The 16,774-nt window shown below is 39.9% G+C and overlaps 2 protein-coding genes and 1 pseudogene across 2 annotated transcripts; 1 reads left to right on the plus strand and 2 right to left on the minus strand.

Moving 5' to 3' along the window:
• Positions 1–533: 533 nt before the first annotated feature.
• On the minus strand, positions 534–1,676 carry LOC116736197 (methionine-R-sulfoxide reductase B1-A-like; annotated as a pseudogene).
• Positions 1,677–1,790: 114 nt separating this feature from the next.
• On the minus strand, positions 1,791–4,055 carry LOC116734875 (methionine-R-sulfoxide reductase B1-A-like). Its single transcript, XM_032586415.1, has 4 exons — positions 3,896–4,055; positions 2,602–2,744; positions 2,374–2,488; positions 1,791–2,235 (listed from the first exon to the last, which is right to left on the minus strand). The coding sequence occupies exons 1-4, from the start codon at positions 3,948–3,950 to the stop codon at positions 2,216–2,218; spliced, it is 333 nt and encodes a 110-aa protein (XP_032442306.1). The 5' UTR covers positions 3,951–4,055; the 3' UTR covers positions 1,791–2,215.
• A 764-nt stretch (positions 4,056–4,819) lies between these two features.
• Positions 4,820–16,683, plus strand: LOC116735064 (testis-expressed protein 2-like). The gene is made up of 12 exons (XM_032586670.1): positions 4,820–5,224; positions 9,081–10,352; positions 11,013–11,213; positions 11,572–11,851; positions 11,960–12,141; positions 12,616–12,816; positions 13,376–13,475; positions 15,144–15,276; positions 15,379–15,516; positions 15,620–15,829; positions 15,947–16,067; positions 16,162–16,683. The coding sequence occupies exons 2-12, from the start codon at positions 9,153–9,155 to the stop codon at positions 16,306–16,308; spliced, it is 2,913 nt and encodes a 970-aa protein (XP_032442561.1). The 5' UTR covers positions 4,820–5,224; positions 9,081–9,152; the 3' UTR covers positions 16,309–16,683.
• The last annotated feature ends 91 nt before the right edge of the window (positions 16,684–16,774 follow it).

Below are 16,774 nucleotides of genomic sequence, written 5' to 3' on the forward strand. Positions count from 1 at the left end.
ATTCCACCACTGCATCAATGAAAGCGCCTCTCTATATGAGAAAAGGATTCCTTCATGTCTGTGACATGAACTCATAAGAGTTTAACTTGAGGGTGCTTTCCAGAGGTTTTACATCTGTAGCTTATCTTAATACGGGATAATGCAGAGAAGTAGCACTATGCAGTGGAGATCTACTGCACAGTAACCATGTGCTTGTAGTTTTGGTTTAAAAAGATCAATCAAAGCTTCCAAAAAGGAAAATAAAAATGTAGTGGAAAGCTGCACTGTATTGAATTCCCAACTTGGGAATATTTACTTACGTTTCCTTGCTGCCCTTTTAACTGTGAAATTACTAATGGATAAAGGTCAGAAAGTGATGCGTGATTGTACAATTACTCATAGAAAAAGTCTGGTTTGAAAAAAATGTGGCAAAAAGAGAGAGACAGCATCCAAAAAATCAAGACGTTCCAATAAATTTGATTCTCTGTTTTCAGAAAAACTCACTTTGGAATAACGGAATGATTGCCCATACTGCTAATATTACACTTTAATACTTGTGATTTAACTTAAAATGTTAAAAAAAAAAAAAAAGCATTAATGGAAACCTTTTTTCTGGGTTTCTGGGTTCTTCAATAAGCTTCTCAGTCTGCGTCTTGTTGCTTGCAGTGCAAAGGAGATCCATGAGGGTTTGTTGTTCTGAAGCACATCATCCACCCTGGGACACAGGAACAAGTTTTACTTCTACACCTCACTTTTCTGTTCCCCACTCTCTGCTGTAGAAACATGTTAGAGATTTTGTCAGTGTCTCGTTTGAATAAATAAACTAAAATCCCTTTTAGGGATGAACTTCAGTGAGCTGCTGAAGACTCAGAAGCACGACTGTCCCTTGTCTGGTCCATCGTGTAGAAACTCCAAGTCCATTTCCACACTTTCCACAGCAAATCTGAGGGTTGTAGTTTTAGAAGGTCCACATGAAAACATTTGATGTTATTAGAGTAAAAGTCAAGCTAGCGCTTAATGGGTCACCATGCCTCAGGATGTCTAGAGACGCTGTCCTCATGGATTGTCTCTGGAGAAGAGTGCTCAAATTTTGAGGTGATGGAAAATAACTTTGGACCACATTCAGAGCACACATACACACCTAAAGACACATAAAGACATGAGGACATTCATACAATTGTACTAAAGTATTTGGTTCTCAATCAATTCCTTTCTATTATGCTTTAAAAGAAACAGACTTTCTTTTCAATGAATTTTAAATGTTCAGCCATTTTGCTCATTTTCAGAGGAAAGTTTTAAAAGTTTAAGAGCACCATAGAGAATCTGTGATGGAATAAAGATTAAAAAAAAGTTCAAAGTTTTTCTCCAGAACAAAGACTGGACTGAGACTAAGAGGTAATGTTACACTACAATATCCAAATGAAAAGCCGTCTTTGCCTAAAAAAACAAAACAAAACAGAATATCTTGGGAGTCTCAGCGATTTCAACATGCAGCTCTGACACTCACCTGGCTGGAAGTTATTTCTATAAACTTCTCCCACAGAAAAAGAGCAATACGACATCTCCCCCATTCAGATGTCAATTACCTAAATCTTACATTAGTTGTGCTTTAGTTTGGAAATGAATATTTGCAAAAACTGACCCAGCTTAAACTGGAAGCAGCTGGTGTGTCCAGATCAAGTATCAACAGCTCTGGCTGTCTTGTGTAATGCCTGATCTTAGTGTCACTACTTCCACCTAGTGGCAAGATTTTGCATTTAAAGCAATGGCAGCTTTTCTACAAGGCTGGTATTATACTAAACACAAACAAATTTGATTAAATACATTTATTTGACTTTTATTTTAAACACTGTGAACAATTTGCATAAAATGCTCTTCTCATTTGATAAATGATTAAATATTACATAAAAGTCACATGTTTCTCAACAGTAGATTCATCTCTAAAAATAACTTGTCCCATTTCTTTCAGAGACTGATAAAAAGCAGAGTTGATATAAACAGTCTGTTTGCATAACGATGTGATTGGTGTGATCAACCTTGTAGCTCAATCCGTGATAATTGCATAATCGAAGGGTTTCCACCGTCTCTCTGTCCTTGCTCTCCAGTGAGGTCATAGTTCATCAGAGTCCTGGGGCTCCCTGAGAGGACTTTGTCCCAGAACACTTCATTCACTTTCCGCACCTGCAGCAGCACAGAGAGGCTTCTGGTCCTTCAGTCTCCTGAATCACAGCTCACTTTACTGTCCATCGACCTTATCTGAGGATGGGGACAAAAACGAGACATTCAGCAATTTATTCAAATTAGAAAGATGTTTGGCAATGCATTGCTACACAAAGGTTGCCTGGTTTTGTTATAATATGTTGCTAATAGAACAAAGACTAAACTAGATTTTACCTTTAGGGACGAACTTCAGTGAGTTGCTGAAGATTCAGAAGCGAGAAACACCCTTGGCTGGACCGTCATTCACAAATTCATGTCCCAGTCCGTTTCCGCACTTCCCACACTTCACCTGGGAAAACATTACACCAATTAGTCAAAACAACATGTAAATATTGTCTTTTTCATAAGGAGAAATTATTAATTTTGCAGTATTCTGCTAATAATCTCAAAGTTTGAAGGTACCTTATAAGCCCCGGACCTCTCCTTAAATTTGGATACACTGTTTTCATGAATGGTCTCCGTGAAGGCCGGCCAGGGGGACGAGTGCTCGTACTTGGAGCGACTGGAGAACAGCTCATGGTCACATTTAGAGCAAGCATAAATCCCTGAGAAAAAAAGGAGAAGGGATCTTAGAAAAGTTGTGGTTTCAATCCATTACAAATGTATTCACACACCAAGAATTTTTTTTTAACACAAGTTTCATGTCATTTTAGGTACTCTGTGTGACAGACGAACACAAAATAAAGCAGACGGGAATATCTAATCATGCACAAGTCTGACAAGAACAAAGCCTTTGGAAAAAAATAAATTACAAGAAGTTTGCTGTTTGAAATAGAACCTGAGCGCAGTATTCAAACTATACAAAGTAGTTTTGGCTGCATGATGCTGTGGGGAGCAAATGCAAGGCAAAATGGAAAAAAGCATATTAGAGTAAAGAAATGAATTGCTTGGATCAAGTAATTTCAACTTTTATTTATTCACAAATAACACATTTCATACAAAGCATGCTTTAAATGGTCATTTTACTCTTCCAGCATGGAACAGGAATGCTGGACAAAAGACTTACTTATAGAGAAATGAAAACATAGAACTGCTAAAAAAAAAACATAGAGCTGCTAAAAATAGCTGAGGCCGGTTTGGTCACATATAGTCATGAAAATAGATATGTAGAAGAAGGATATGGGTGTAGTTTTGACAAGAGTCCTGTCTGTCTGCTGGGACAGTGATTGATTTCCTGACATATTCTAAAATGGCGATCAGAATCATAAATGAGGAAAAAGAGGTAACGATAGAAAGTCTTCAGAAAATAATGCACAAGTGGATTAGATTATACATGAGATTAAAACTTTATTATGATTATACATTTTTTTATTATTTTCTCTTTTTTTAAAAATCCTATTGAGATCCAGATTCCACTTTTTTTTTTTAGAGAAAATTCTCTAACTCGTAGTAATAATTATCTTATTTTGTAAGAGTTGTGTAAGAGTTATGTTATAGTGTAACCAAAACACGGATTACAAAACCTCAACAGCGAAAATAGGTAGCGTCTACAGCTGGATTCATGCTTTTCTGCAAGCATAATACTAACTCATCCACTATGTTTTCGTCCAAGGTGCATTTAAATTTCATTTATTGGACACACTTTAAAAGTTACATAGCGTGTGACGCAAGCAATAACATGACAGGTAGACAAACAGCTTAGGTTGGCCAGAAAGCGTAAAAACGTCGTAAGAAGTAACTGTAGAGAAGAAGATACCTGGTTTAAAGTGGTCTTTAAAGACCTCTCCGCCGACAAAAGAGCAAAACGACATCGCTGTAGGTGAACTTAATCCCTTGCTCTCTGCCGCACTGAGACGAAATGCAACGAGATTGCGCCACTTCCGGTAACTTCCGGCTCGATTTGAATTTCAAACTAAAACGTTGCCAAAAAGTTTTGGCCACACGCGGATTTTATTAGATAGCTTTCCGAATGTTTATTCTCGACACAGAATGCAATTATCATGTTTGACTTTTCTTGGACATCATCACTGTCGGAAACATGCAAAAATAAATTACTGTGCAGTGTGTGAATAGTTTTTGTCATTCCAGTTGTTTTTTTTTAATTAAAAAAAACTATGCACATAAAGCATAGACAAAACTGATGCTTGTTTAATTACAATTTTCAGTCTGAAACAAGCTTCTCAGTTGAATAAAAATAACTTTACATATAAATTTGCCCGCGGTGTGAATAACTGCATGGATTCAAAGATCAGATACGTTTACTAAAATATTACTAACTGGTTTAAAGTGGCCACCTGGAATACAATAAACATGTTTTGTTTTTTTAATTTATACATAATCAGCATTAGGTGTCAATAGAAAAGCGTTACCTCCTTGCGGCCACGAGGCTGAAGTGCAATTGGAACAAATCCTAAAATAATAATCATTAACACCATTTGTATGCAGTCTTGTTTAAATGTTAGGCTTGAGGTTCTTGGTGCAGCCTGATGGTCATTTTTATAGGCAGCTAATACAGAAAAATGTCTGACTGCAGTGGTCTGCGTTAGCAGCGATTTTGTGCGACCTGGCCAGAATTTTCCAGGTCGTGCGTAAGTCTGCCCTGCGTACAGGACTGCGGTGTTGGAGTTAAACTCACTCCGTGTTTTGACGCTGCTGAGGCAGCACAGTGGAGGAGGGGGAAGAGGAGGAGGAGGAGTTGCCGCCGCCGCCGCTCGCATCTAATCTGGATTAAAGAGTCCTCTCTGCGGTCAGGATTCCCTGTAATGGTTTCATGATGAACCGAACTGGCCTGACGCTTCATGCAGTCAGCAGCGATGCTTAAACGGCGGCGGGTTGAATAATTTTAATTAAATGTGAGTGAATTTTTGAGACGAGGAGGACCTCTGGGGCAGTAAAGTTGCTTGAATAATTGTTGGTTCATAGATGGATGGATACCGACGCGTAGCAGCAGCAACACACACTGCGCTCTGCAGCAGCAGGCGGGCTGAACACTGCAGACCCACGCTTCATGCACGCTTCTGCATTTCACGATGAGAGCATCGTTACCGAATAAACAACGCCATCTTCTTAAGCATGTCACAATCAGGTGAGTAGGTCCTACTGCTGTTATTGAGGAGTGCAAATAATCTGGCATTTGCATTGCAGATGGCGGTTTTTCCAAAAGTAGTAGAATTGTTTAAATGTGGAGTCAGAAAACATCTCCAATAGCTGATCATTTATTTGTCTTCAAATACGACTTTTTCTTGATGAAAGGTGTCATATAGTACTAAACGGTTCTCGTTAAGCCAGTTATTAAAGTTTCTTTCTTTTTTTTTGGTATAATTATCAAAATGTCTGTGGCAGACATTAGAGGTAGATTTCTCTCTGATAACATTGGGATAAACGTTCTGCCTATTTTTAGTCTGCAATCATCGTGTCATCCCAGAGGCATATCCGTTCATTTCTCATTTCTGCTATGCAAAAACTAATCTTTCGTTTTATTTTATTTATTGCATTTTATCCCACTGCAACTCATAATCCAGGATAGACAGAGTGACGCGCACATAAATTCACAATGCTGATTTAAGGGTCAGGTCAGTGTGGGATTTTCAGATGGTTTCATCAAGATTTTACCTTATTCGTCTCTGCTTGTATTTAAAAATAAGAAGTGAATTAGGCAGTTTGGGGTGTAAAAAATGTGGCTTGTGTTGTGCCACCGATAGCAGTAGATCAGTTCAGTTTATGACATATTACATTAAAATTGATTATCAGATATCCAGATGCTGATTCTGACCAATCATTCATACCTTCAACAACTAGTTTTCATTCTGCATCCTGGATTTCTGTTACCAATTCACCTGGTGTGTGTGTTGATTGGGGGGGGTGCATATGTGTGTGTGTGTCATGAAGTGTGGTGAGGGTTGGTGAGGCAGACGCAGCGGACCCAGGTAAGATGAATAAATGATGATTTTTAATGGTAAGTAAGTCCAGCAGCAGGCACAAGGAAACACTGACCACGACTAGACTAAACATTGACGACGACATTGACAAGGACCCGACGAGGAACAAAGAACACAGGTGGAGTTAAATACACGGGAGGGTAATCACAGAGACGAGACACACCTGGGAACAATCAAGGGGAGGACAGGACAACGAAGAGACTTAAGGACACAGAAAACTCTAAATAAACACAGAAAAACACAGATCCTGACAGTGTGTAGGTAAAGGTCTGATTTCTGATAAACATCTGTTTGTCTGAAAACAGTAAGACTTTATCAAAGACTTTCAAAATTCAGAGATTTGTACACATTTCCTTAATATTTGGTGTAGCTGCTTTTTTAAGTGCATGACTTGAGTCAAATGTTGTATCTTTTCTCCTCAAGCTTTATCTAGTGTAACTGAGTCAGGTTTGCCCGTCGATCCTGCTCATGCTCACTTTCAGGTCTGCCTATAAATTTTCCATAAACCTGAGGTCAGGCCTGTGCGATGGCCACTTCAAAACATGGTCTTTGTTAACCTTAATGCACTGCGTAGCTAACTCGTATTCTTAGAGTTATTGTCCATTTGGAAGAACCATCTGCGTCCAAGCTATATTTCTTGGCTAATGTCTTGAGTTGTTGTTTCTGTATTTTTCACATAATGTCCATTACTCGTGATAATTATGATCTATTTTTAGAGTGCACATGTTCCTCCTGTAGAAAAACATCCACAAAACATGATTCTGCCCCTCCTGTACATCACAGTTGGGATGGTGTCCACAGACCTTGAAACTTTCTGTTTTCCCTCATAGTCATCGTGACCAAACGCTTGAATTGTGGTTTCATCAGACAAGATGAAATATCTCCTTTGTCCCATGAACGCATTTCCTTTCAATCCATGCCAGTGGTGTTTAATTTTTTATATCTTTATTTTTTGTATATTATAACATGGCACTATAGATATCTGGAAATTTAACTAAAAAAAGATCCAGAATTGTAGAAGTCTCACAAACGTCACCCATAGCTGTGTCTCCAGTTAACTCAAACATTGGGAATTAATCTGAAACTCACAAGGCCATGATATCATCATGTGGCCTTTCCCAAATTATTTAAAGTTGTAATAATTTTACTGTTTGTAAACCTGTGAATATAAAGAACTTGTTTTTATTCTAGCATTTAGCAATCAGAAATAATTTAGCTAAATCCTAACTAAATCTATCTAAAACAGTAAATGCTTAGTCAGATTTAATTTGACACAATGACAAAGAAATGTTATGTGTATTTTTACACCGTTCATTTAATTATAGGGATTTGACTGCAGATAAGAGTGGTGAGTTGGCTCTTGATGCTTTTTTTGTTGCCTTTATTTTTGGTCATGGGTCTCTTCCATAGTTAGCTGAATTGTCTGGGAACCGCTCTCTGAAACAGATAAAATAATGTCTTCAATAATTTAATTTAAAAAGAAAAAGCTTTACCATTGATGTTCAGGTAGGAGTGTTTTCCTTTCCCCTCTTAATTGAGCTGAAAATAGTTCAGAGTCCTCCCTGGGAAGCTGCCAGGCGTCTGCTGACTCCACTCAGCAGCAAAGATATTTAACGTTTTGTTCCTTATGTCAGCAGGAACTTTTTCCAAATTGACTCCTGAGTCATAATTGATTACCCTGACACAGGGTTGTCTGCAGCAACAGCAGCTCAACCATATGCAGAGTGGCACTTCTGGTTAATTAGATTGAAAACGAAAAAGCCCAGGGTGTTTGTGTTCAAATTGATGTCCTGATGATGTTCATGAAGTGGATGCATATTGTGGAAACGTATAGTAAGCTGTACAAGTTGTTAATGAATTCCTACTATGATGTATTGGAGTGATATTTTTATTTTTATTTTTTTGCAAAACCAGTTAATGTGGTGAATCTTTACACTTAGATAAACAATTGCACAAATGTAATATTTGAATGCACATGAGAAAAATAATATTTACACCATGAAAATCTGTTGGTAGAACAAATGAATCTTTCATTTGTTCTTTAAAGCTTTCAATCTTTCATTGAAAGCTCTTAAGTGCAAAAATATTGAAGTTCACAGTTAATCCACTTTTAGCCTAGATCTTATGACATTGTGTACTCTGTCCAGTCTCCCTGACTTATTGCATGGCTGTGGATGTTCAGTGTAAACAAACTTTTAAAAGGCTTGCTATAGATCAGCATGCTCTCAAGGGCTTGGTCTAATTGCTGTGCTTTCAAAGCCTTAATGGGCCATAGTTTCTAAAAGCCAGGGTTTTTTTGTTCTTTATGTTTGCAATAAAGTGAAGTTTTGGCTCAGCTTTGATGTAAGTGGTAATTTTTAATTGGCTCTGTAAATACAAATCCATCTCACCAAATTAAAATATGATCAAAAGGTTTCTTTTTTTCTAGTATTTGAATTTAAAAGGGGAAATTCAAATAAAATCACTAATGATAGAGTAACATATTTCAAAAATGTCTTCTTGTTCATTTGAAAAAACATTCTCATGATGGTGATCTGAGACATAGTATGAGAGTGGGGCCCCCTACTGACCTTGAGGCTATGAGCAATAGTATAGTTTGTTTATGTCTTGGTTTGGGAGTTATCAATCCATTTATAGATTTTGTTTCACCTGAACGTGACTTTTTGAGTTTAAAAAATATATGGTGAGGTTCCAAAATGACCAACAGACTAATGTTAATACAAAAAATAAAAAAGCTCTGAGATAAACATTTTGGGAGAACTTAAGAGCTCACAAGGGCCTCTGCTGATCTGGAGGCATTAAAAGGTGGCTTATTTGACTTTGGCCATCTCTGGTTCCCTGAATGCCTGCAGAGGGGTAGGTTTAAATCAAGGAAATCTACAGAGAGGATTGGAAACAAGGGCAGTGCAATTAAAAGGGAACGTAAAGTGTAAAGTGGATGTGTTGCTGCTGATACATTAGCCACCGTTTAACATGTTGTCCCTTTTCCACTCCGTTTGCAAGGTACGTCTGGATAAACTGCAGCTAGGCCTACAGTTTCACATTCATGACATTAGCTCCTGGTTTATATTCATCATGGAAGAGAGCAAGCTTATCTTCAGCCTGGACCACCGTGATGAAGGTCCCTCTGTTGTTTTTTCCAAAGACAAACTGCAAACCCTGGATTGCCAGCATGACCTCAGTTTAAGGATGAATCTAGACCTGAACCAAAGCCACCACCCCCAGCCTCTCTACCTGCCGCACTCTCCTTCATCTCCAGGTTCTTTAACCGATTTAACATCAGCATCAGCAGACCTCCTCATCTCAACTGGCTTGGTCAAATCCTCCTCCACAGACCTGAAGCCAAAGGAAAGCAGCACCCTGAGAGGTAAGCCCCTCCTCAGCCTAGTCAAGTCCCTCAGTACAGAAATCTCCCGCCGGGGTGAGCCTGATGACAGTCTGTCAAAGTCGGACTCCAAGCTGCATCTGCATCCCTGGAAGCAAGTTACTCATCCAAAGATGCCAGAATGTGGGCCTGTATCAGGGGTGTTGAGCGAAAATGAGGACTGGGCATCCCCCCGGTCTGCCGGCAGCATGTCTCCCACTGAACCCCGGGGCAGTTCCCTGATAGCTGAACTGGAGGACACCAGGAGGAGGTTTTCAGAGGCCATGCAGGATCCATTAAGCATGCTGAGTAAGATCATGGGGGATGAGAGCTCTGGAAGCCCCAAGCAGGGCAGAGCATCTGGTACAGGAGACTCATCAGCCTCCCAGGGAAGCAGTGAAAGAGACGGGTGCAGTGAAGATTTAGACCTCAGGTGTAGAAAGAGAACGGACAGTGAGAACAGAGCTCTGTGTGACACTCCACTCAAAAGACTCCAAGAAGATCAATTGATGCAATCTTCAGTCTTCCCAAAACAAAACATGCAAAGCCGAGACAAGCATCTAGAAATCTGCACCTATGGGGATGTAATGGAGCTTCAGACGAGATCCACAGGGAAATATCCCAAAACGAACCTCCATTCTCAAGTCTCTGTATCAGGAACATCATTGCCTTTTTACTGGCTCATCCCCATAGGTCTACTGGCTTACGGACTCTTTGTTCTCCCTCTGCCACCATACTTTGCCGGTCTGTCCATGGGGATTGCATGTGGCTTTATATTGGGCTTAGTGGTGGTCTTCGTGTTTGCCCCCCGACGTGTCCGCAGCAGAAACAAACAGGGGTCTCAAGGCAAGTCCACTCCCATGAACGTGGATCTGCTGGATGGAAAGTCCATGGACACAGAAATCATTAAGGTAATTCCTGAGAAACACTTTGATTGTATGTTACTACTTCTTTTTTGGAATTAGTAATGTTTTGTATTTATACAAGTTGGAGTCATTAAGACATAAACTCTAAATCTTGGTCAGTTCTTCCTCTCCAGTGGTGCTGGAGGTTTAAGATGCATTACTCCTGCTTTTTTCCGTTTTTATAATTAAATCTCTAAGAAACTTTAGAAATTATTCCTTTGCTTGATCTCCTTACGAGTTTACTCTTTGACACATTACTTATTTGGCTACATAAAAACAAGCCCACAGCTGTATTACAAGCTTTGCATGAGGGAAGGTCTGCACAGCAGCAGATATTTGAGATGCTGTAAAGCACAAGCAGCCCATCATAGATTATTTTTGAGGCTATTTCTGTCTAACAAACTGCCTGCAGGCTCTGCGAGTTCAGCATCGTGGAGAAGGTCATAATGAACATAGAGTTATTGAGATAAACAAAGTGACATTTCAGATACATCTACTGTGGGGTGAGATGGATGCATTCTGCTGGGTCTCATGTTTCCCCTCCTGCTGAGCTGTACTGTTACATTTTGCTCTGTCACTGAGACATTATCACCAACTCACAGGTTATTTATTGCTTGCATTGCTATTTATGATTTGAGATTTGGAGGTGTATCTTTTTACTTTCAGGGCTGGATGAATGAGGCGCACAGCTATGATCCTGACACCTTCCACCCCTCCATACTGCACTCAGTTTATGTGACGCTGGATGGGAGCAGGCTTCACTTGGCAAACCCCCGTGCCAGCATCCCCCGGTGGGCAGCTTTTGATGAGCCACTCCATGAAGCCGTGTTTTTGCACAGCCGTACTTACCAGCTGGCTAACAGCAAGGTGAATGTTTGCTCAAACAAGTCTAACCTGTTTACCTCAGAAGAACAGAGCACAGACCTTGATGGGGGGAAAAGGAGAAAGCAGAGGTGACCTCTGAACTGAACTTTTCACACTGACCTGTCTGCACCCACTTTGTCACCTAACACTGAGGTGACAGACCTACAGGACCAAGTGATGATGCACTGAACAAACTTGATCTCTCTGCACTTATCAGGCTTGCAAAGCGTTTCAGCTTAATGACAGGATAAACATTTTGCATGCCATCCCTTTGACATGCACATTGAAGGTTTAGAAGAATGAAAATAATATGGAAATGATTGCTATTTGTCAGTGGCTGATGCAAATGTGTTTCTCCCAGGTGTCTCTGGTGCCTCCCGGTTTAGCTCGTAAGAGGGTTTGGAACAAGAAATACCCCATCTGCATCACTCTGGCTGAGGAGGAGCTGGAGGTAGAGAGTCTATTGGAAGGGCAGGAGGAGGGTGAAACAGCAGAGAAACCCAGCATCCCTAGCCATCGGTCTCCTGCCACTCTGTACCTATTTGGCCGCACAGGAAGAGAGAAAGAGGAATGGTTTCAGCACCTTCTGTCTGCTTCAAAGGCTGAACCCCAAAGTGAATCGAGCCCAGAGGAGAACACAGGTAATAAGAATGTACTTACCTGGTGAGCAACTTATCTTATTTTGATAAGGGTTTATGCATAAGATCGGGGTTTTATCAACCAGCTGTCATCTTCTATCTGTCATACAGAAGCACAGACTGGCGGAGAGGCTGTTAAGGAAGCCCCAGAAGAGTTCGCCGACTTGTCAATGAAAACAAGAACGCTGCTGGAGTACAGCACCTACATGATGCAGCTGATTGGCTCAGACAGAAATAGTCCTGTTCTCAGCCCCAGCTGCAGTGACAAAGGAAGCCCCTCAGCTGGCAAAAAGGTCCAGAAGCTACATTTGTACTTAGCTTTAGCTCCACTATGACACATATAGTGCCTTGCATAAAATCCTGAGAATTTTCAAAGTTGCTAACTTTTTTTGGGAATTTATGGGAATCAGTGGGTATTTCTTGAAATAAAAAGAAATAAATCTGGAATTTGAAATATGGCTTTTTAAATATGGTTTGAGAAAATACTATATATTTTAGCATTAAATTGACAAGCAGATTTCTTGCAAATTTGCTTTAGTATAACAATGTTATCTTTCAATGAAATGCACATAGCACACTACTAGCTGTCACTTTAACCAGCTTCCTTGTTCATGCTGAAGTTATAACATGGTATGGTAACATGATGAATAGTTAAAATCCTGGGAATTCTGTTGCAACTGTAATGGGAACTGCTGATTAAACAAAGTACCAGATCAAGCAGCTTATTTTGTCACCCAATATAATAACTTTCTTTATATTATCCACAGATTTCCACTGAAGATTGTGTTTCTGGGAGTGAAGCCGGAGAGGACATCGGGCCGGTCACTGAGTCGGGTGGATGCTCCACAGACAGCCAGTCTGCATGGATAAATTCTCTGGTGGGGAGGATTTTCTGGGACTTTCTCAGAGAAAAATACTGGGCTGATCAAGTGGCTCACAAAATCCAGAAGAAACTCAGTAAGATCAAGGTGAAGCTGACTAATTTCGTATTCCTGACAGATGTTTTTTCTTATATTTGATCCATCAACGAGTCAATACACATCAAGTGTTCAAGAACTTCCTGTTGATCCCGACTACATTAAAGCAAAAATGAGATGCTCATCTATTTTTATCACATTGGCAGCGGGCATGTTAAAGGTTTAACAATGATAAATTGCTTGTCTTTAAGTATTGCTTTGCACAAGATCATAAGACAGTCACACATGCTCTTCAGCTCTTTGTTTACATGAGAGCGAAAGCGTTTGCTGACAATGCACTCTTCCGGGTTTTCAAGACAGGTGGGATACTACAGAAGACAAATGATGACACTGCATTACTCTTTACTCATTTCTTCTTCTTTTTGCCTCACACCATCCCTTTTAGTCTCCTACATGCGCACACATTCATCCACGCTACAGTTAACCCTTTCTGCTTATTGGTTTGAGAGGTAGATATCTCTCAAACCAATAAGCAATAATCTGTGAGGTTTTTCTCTTTGATATCAACACTCCATACTTACAGATGAAATTCTCCTCCTGTTTTATACAGTTGCCTTACTTCATGAATGAGTTGACCCTGGCTGATCTGGACATGGGAAGCTGCCTTCCTCAGGTCCTAACCACATCAACACCTACACTGGACCGCAGAGGTACAGCAGCATGCTTTATGCCAGTCTATATTGATTGCACTTACCCTGAACCTTCCTCCCAAGGAGCTTTTTGATTGTTGGGAACTTTCAACATTTCTATCAATCCTGGTTCATTGTGTTACCACTAAGTATCTCTGTACATTAGGTAAATTCAGTTCTCAGATCAGTTGGGCTGTTAAGCATTGTTGTCGTCTTAAATGTAAAAGAAAAATTGTGAAAGAGCTTTGCAACCTCCAAAAGCCATCTATAGGCAGACAGACATTTTGGAAATACATTATTTAGATTTAGCCTTTTATGCAGTTTCAGTCAGATAGAAAAAAAAACTCAACAGGGGTTCACAACAACTAAAGTCAGACTACGCATTACTTCTGATTTATTTTCAAAACAAGATTTGCATGATATCATGCAAAACATGACAATGTGGTTTTATTGCTAAACGTGACTATAACAATATCGGTTGAAATTAAGTAATATTTTCCTAACTCTACTTTTTTCCCTCATCTTCCCAGGTCACACACTTCTCTCCTTGGTCTCTCTGATTTAGGTCACCAGGATCTCTATTAGTTGTGGGTCAAAAAGGGCATTGAAAGTTCATCCAAACCACAGCACTGCATATTCAGTAACTGATACATCACCTGGTTTTATTAGTGCCTCTGAACAAAGCCAAAACATTTTGTTAATGAAGACTGAAAGTACTAAACAGACAGAAAAAAAATAAACATGGAATCAACTTGTTTGTGAAACTGATTAATCCAAACTCGGAAATCATGGCAAACAACAATGTGGTAGACCATTGTTGCAGAAAGAGATAAGCTTAAGTAAGGCTGAGGATAGAGTCAGACGATACAGATAAGTAAGTTAGAAAGAAGGAACAGCCGTGACATAGTGATCTAGAAACTCAAGAAAGCCAAACTAAGGGCATCCAATGTTAATTTGACATCATATATAATCCTGTCCTCTTCCAACAGTCCCAATGTATGTATGTAAGTTCAAATTGACCCTAGGAGTTGGTGCATCAGTGCATCATTACTCATCTCAAGTGCCTGTTTGCTGCCCGTGATGGACTAGCGACCTGACCATGTTGTTCCCCGACTCTCGCTGAAAGAATAATTCAAAATATCTTCTTAGTACCACTAATGGGACCTGTACCCCAGTTTGGGAAGTATGGTAATAGATTTTTCCCAAATGTGGTTTACTATGAGCAGATAAACATCATAGTTTGGTATTGATTTCTTGGAACGAAGCCACGAGTATTTAAATTGTTAGCAAAATGATCAAGCTGAACATGAAAATTCTAATTACTCTTAAAAATAAACCTAACCTTAACATAGTTATTTCATAAAGAGTATTCCCTTATAATTTTTACTTCTATCTAGCAAGCAAAACAAGTGTACTCAAATGGTTCGGGTCATAATCTTGTTTGTTGTGTAACAAATAGGATCGCACCCTCTCATTGTCTCATTTAGTGAAGTGATTAGCAATCCTCTTAATCAAGCATTTCCATCCATGACATGTGAAAGCTAGGCTCTACTTATCTAGCATCACTCCGGCCAGATTAGCTTTTGGCTCATGCTCCAAGACAACCTCATGGCTTAGATCAAAGTCCATTAAGGACACTGTTTGTCCGTATTCCCGCTACTTAACTTCCTCCTCCCGTTTTACCTCCAGGTTTGTGGCTGGACGTGGAGTTAGTGTACACAGGCTGCCTTCAGATGACCCTGGAGACTAAGATGAACCTGTGTAAGCTGGGTAAAGAGGGAGAGGCTGAAGCTCACAGCATTCCCGAGAACCTGCAAATGGGGTGAGCCCCTTGGAAACTTTACATGAAATATGCTGGGGTTTAATGAAGAAAAATGTTCAGAGCTCGAGGTTCACAGCAACCAATGCCACTGTATTTTTTTAGCTCTAAGCCGAGGCTGTGTATACTAGCAGATAGCGACGAAGAGTCCTCCAGTGCTGGGTCTTCTGACGAAGAGGAAATACCCCCATTTGATCCACAGAGTTCACTGGGTGATAAGAACACTCCTGCAGCGACTGATGGGTGAATTTTTGCCACAAACATAATCAAATTACAGAAGAACGGCATATCAGCTGTGCAAAGCTATTGATTTACTCGCCAACTTTGCAGTTTTTCTTCTTTGCAGGCACGCAGGTGGTAGTACAGGCAGGAAAATCCTGAGATTTGTGGATAAAATAGCAAAATCCAAATACTTCCAAAAGGCCACCGAAAATGAGTACATCAAGAAGAAAATAGCTGAGGTCTCCAACATGCCCCTAATGCTCAGTGTCGAGGTCCTGGAGCTTTCTGGAACACTCACCATCAACATACCTCCTCCTCCAACTGATAGAATCTGGTACTTACCTTTACCCTCCTGATCTTAATTTCTTTTTAAGATTTTCATATTTACAGGAAACTGCATATATGTTTTCATCTTCTGCCAATTTCCTAGCTAACATTTGTTTGGTTTCAGGTATAGTTTCCGAGTGCCTCCCAGGTTAGACCTCCATGTGCGCCCCATGCTTGGAGAGAGGGAGGTCACTTTTACTCATGTGACAGAGTGGATCGAGAAAAAACTCCAGTGCGAGTTCCAGGTCAGTACGTCAATTCACCATCTGTGTTGCCTTCATATTATTTAATAATCCTTGTATTGATTAGTAAATGTGTTTACTCTCTGTATCTGAACAGAAAATATTTGTCATGCCCAACATGGATGATTTATATCTGCCCCTGATGACATCCGGCCTGGAAAACCCTCCTGCATCCCTCCACTCCTCTGTGATTTCAACTTCCCACCAGTCTTCCATGGAGTCTCAGGAATACATGTCAGAATAGCGCCACCTTGTGGCTGCAGAGCACATGTGATGTTGAAGAAAACTAGATGTGCATCTTTTGTGATGAAGCTTTGAGAGGGCAGCAGGTTGATGGTCATCCTAAATGACCTCGTAATCAGTGAAGGAAAAATGCTTCCTGCTGAACTCAAACTGTGACCTTGGGACCACCAGAATTGTGGGGACCAGGATAAGCCCCCCCTTCAGGGAGTTTACTCAATTGCATTTTATTAACTAACAAATGTCTTTTTTTTAAGTAGTGCAAAGCTGATCAACAGGAACTGCACAACACAGAAAGACGTTCATCATTCCATCCATCCATCTCGCATGATATTATTTTATGTTCTTTTCAAATTAAAAATTATTTAAAATTTCAAAATTTTTTATTTTTTAAAGTTTTATTTGCACATAATACATGTACATAATAGAAAAACATACTTCTATTTCTGGTAATATTTTAAGAAAGACAA

This window comes from Xiphophorus hellerii, chromosome 16 (genome assembly GCF_003331165.1).
Source record: "Xiphophorus hellerii strain 12219 chromosome 16, Xiphophorus_hellerii-4.1, whole genome shotgun sequence".
NCBI classification, from domain to species: domain Eukaryota; kingdom Metazoa; phylum Chordata; class Actinopteri; order Cyprinodontiformes; family Poeciliidae; genus Xiphophorus; species Xiphophorus hellerii.

What these genes read in the sequence shown, in the direction of transcription:
- LOC116735064 (XM_032586670.1), top strand. Translation starts at nt 9,153, where the DNA reads ATGGAAGAGAGCAAGCTTATCTTCAGCCTGGACCACCGTGATGAAGGT. An exon ending in AGAAACTCAGTAAGATCAAG is followed by an intron (nt 12,817 to 13,375) that starts GTGAAGCTGACT and finishes TGTTTTATACAG; the next exon opens with TTGCCTTACTTCATGAATGA. An exon ending in CCCGAGAACCTGCAAATGGG is followed by an intron (nt 15,277 to 15,378) that starts GTGAGCCCCTTG and finishes GTATTTTTTTAG; the next exon opens with CTCTAAGCCGAGGCTGTGTA.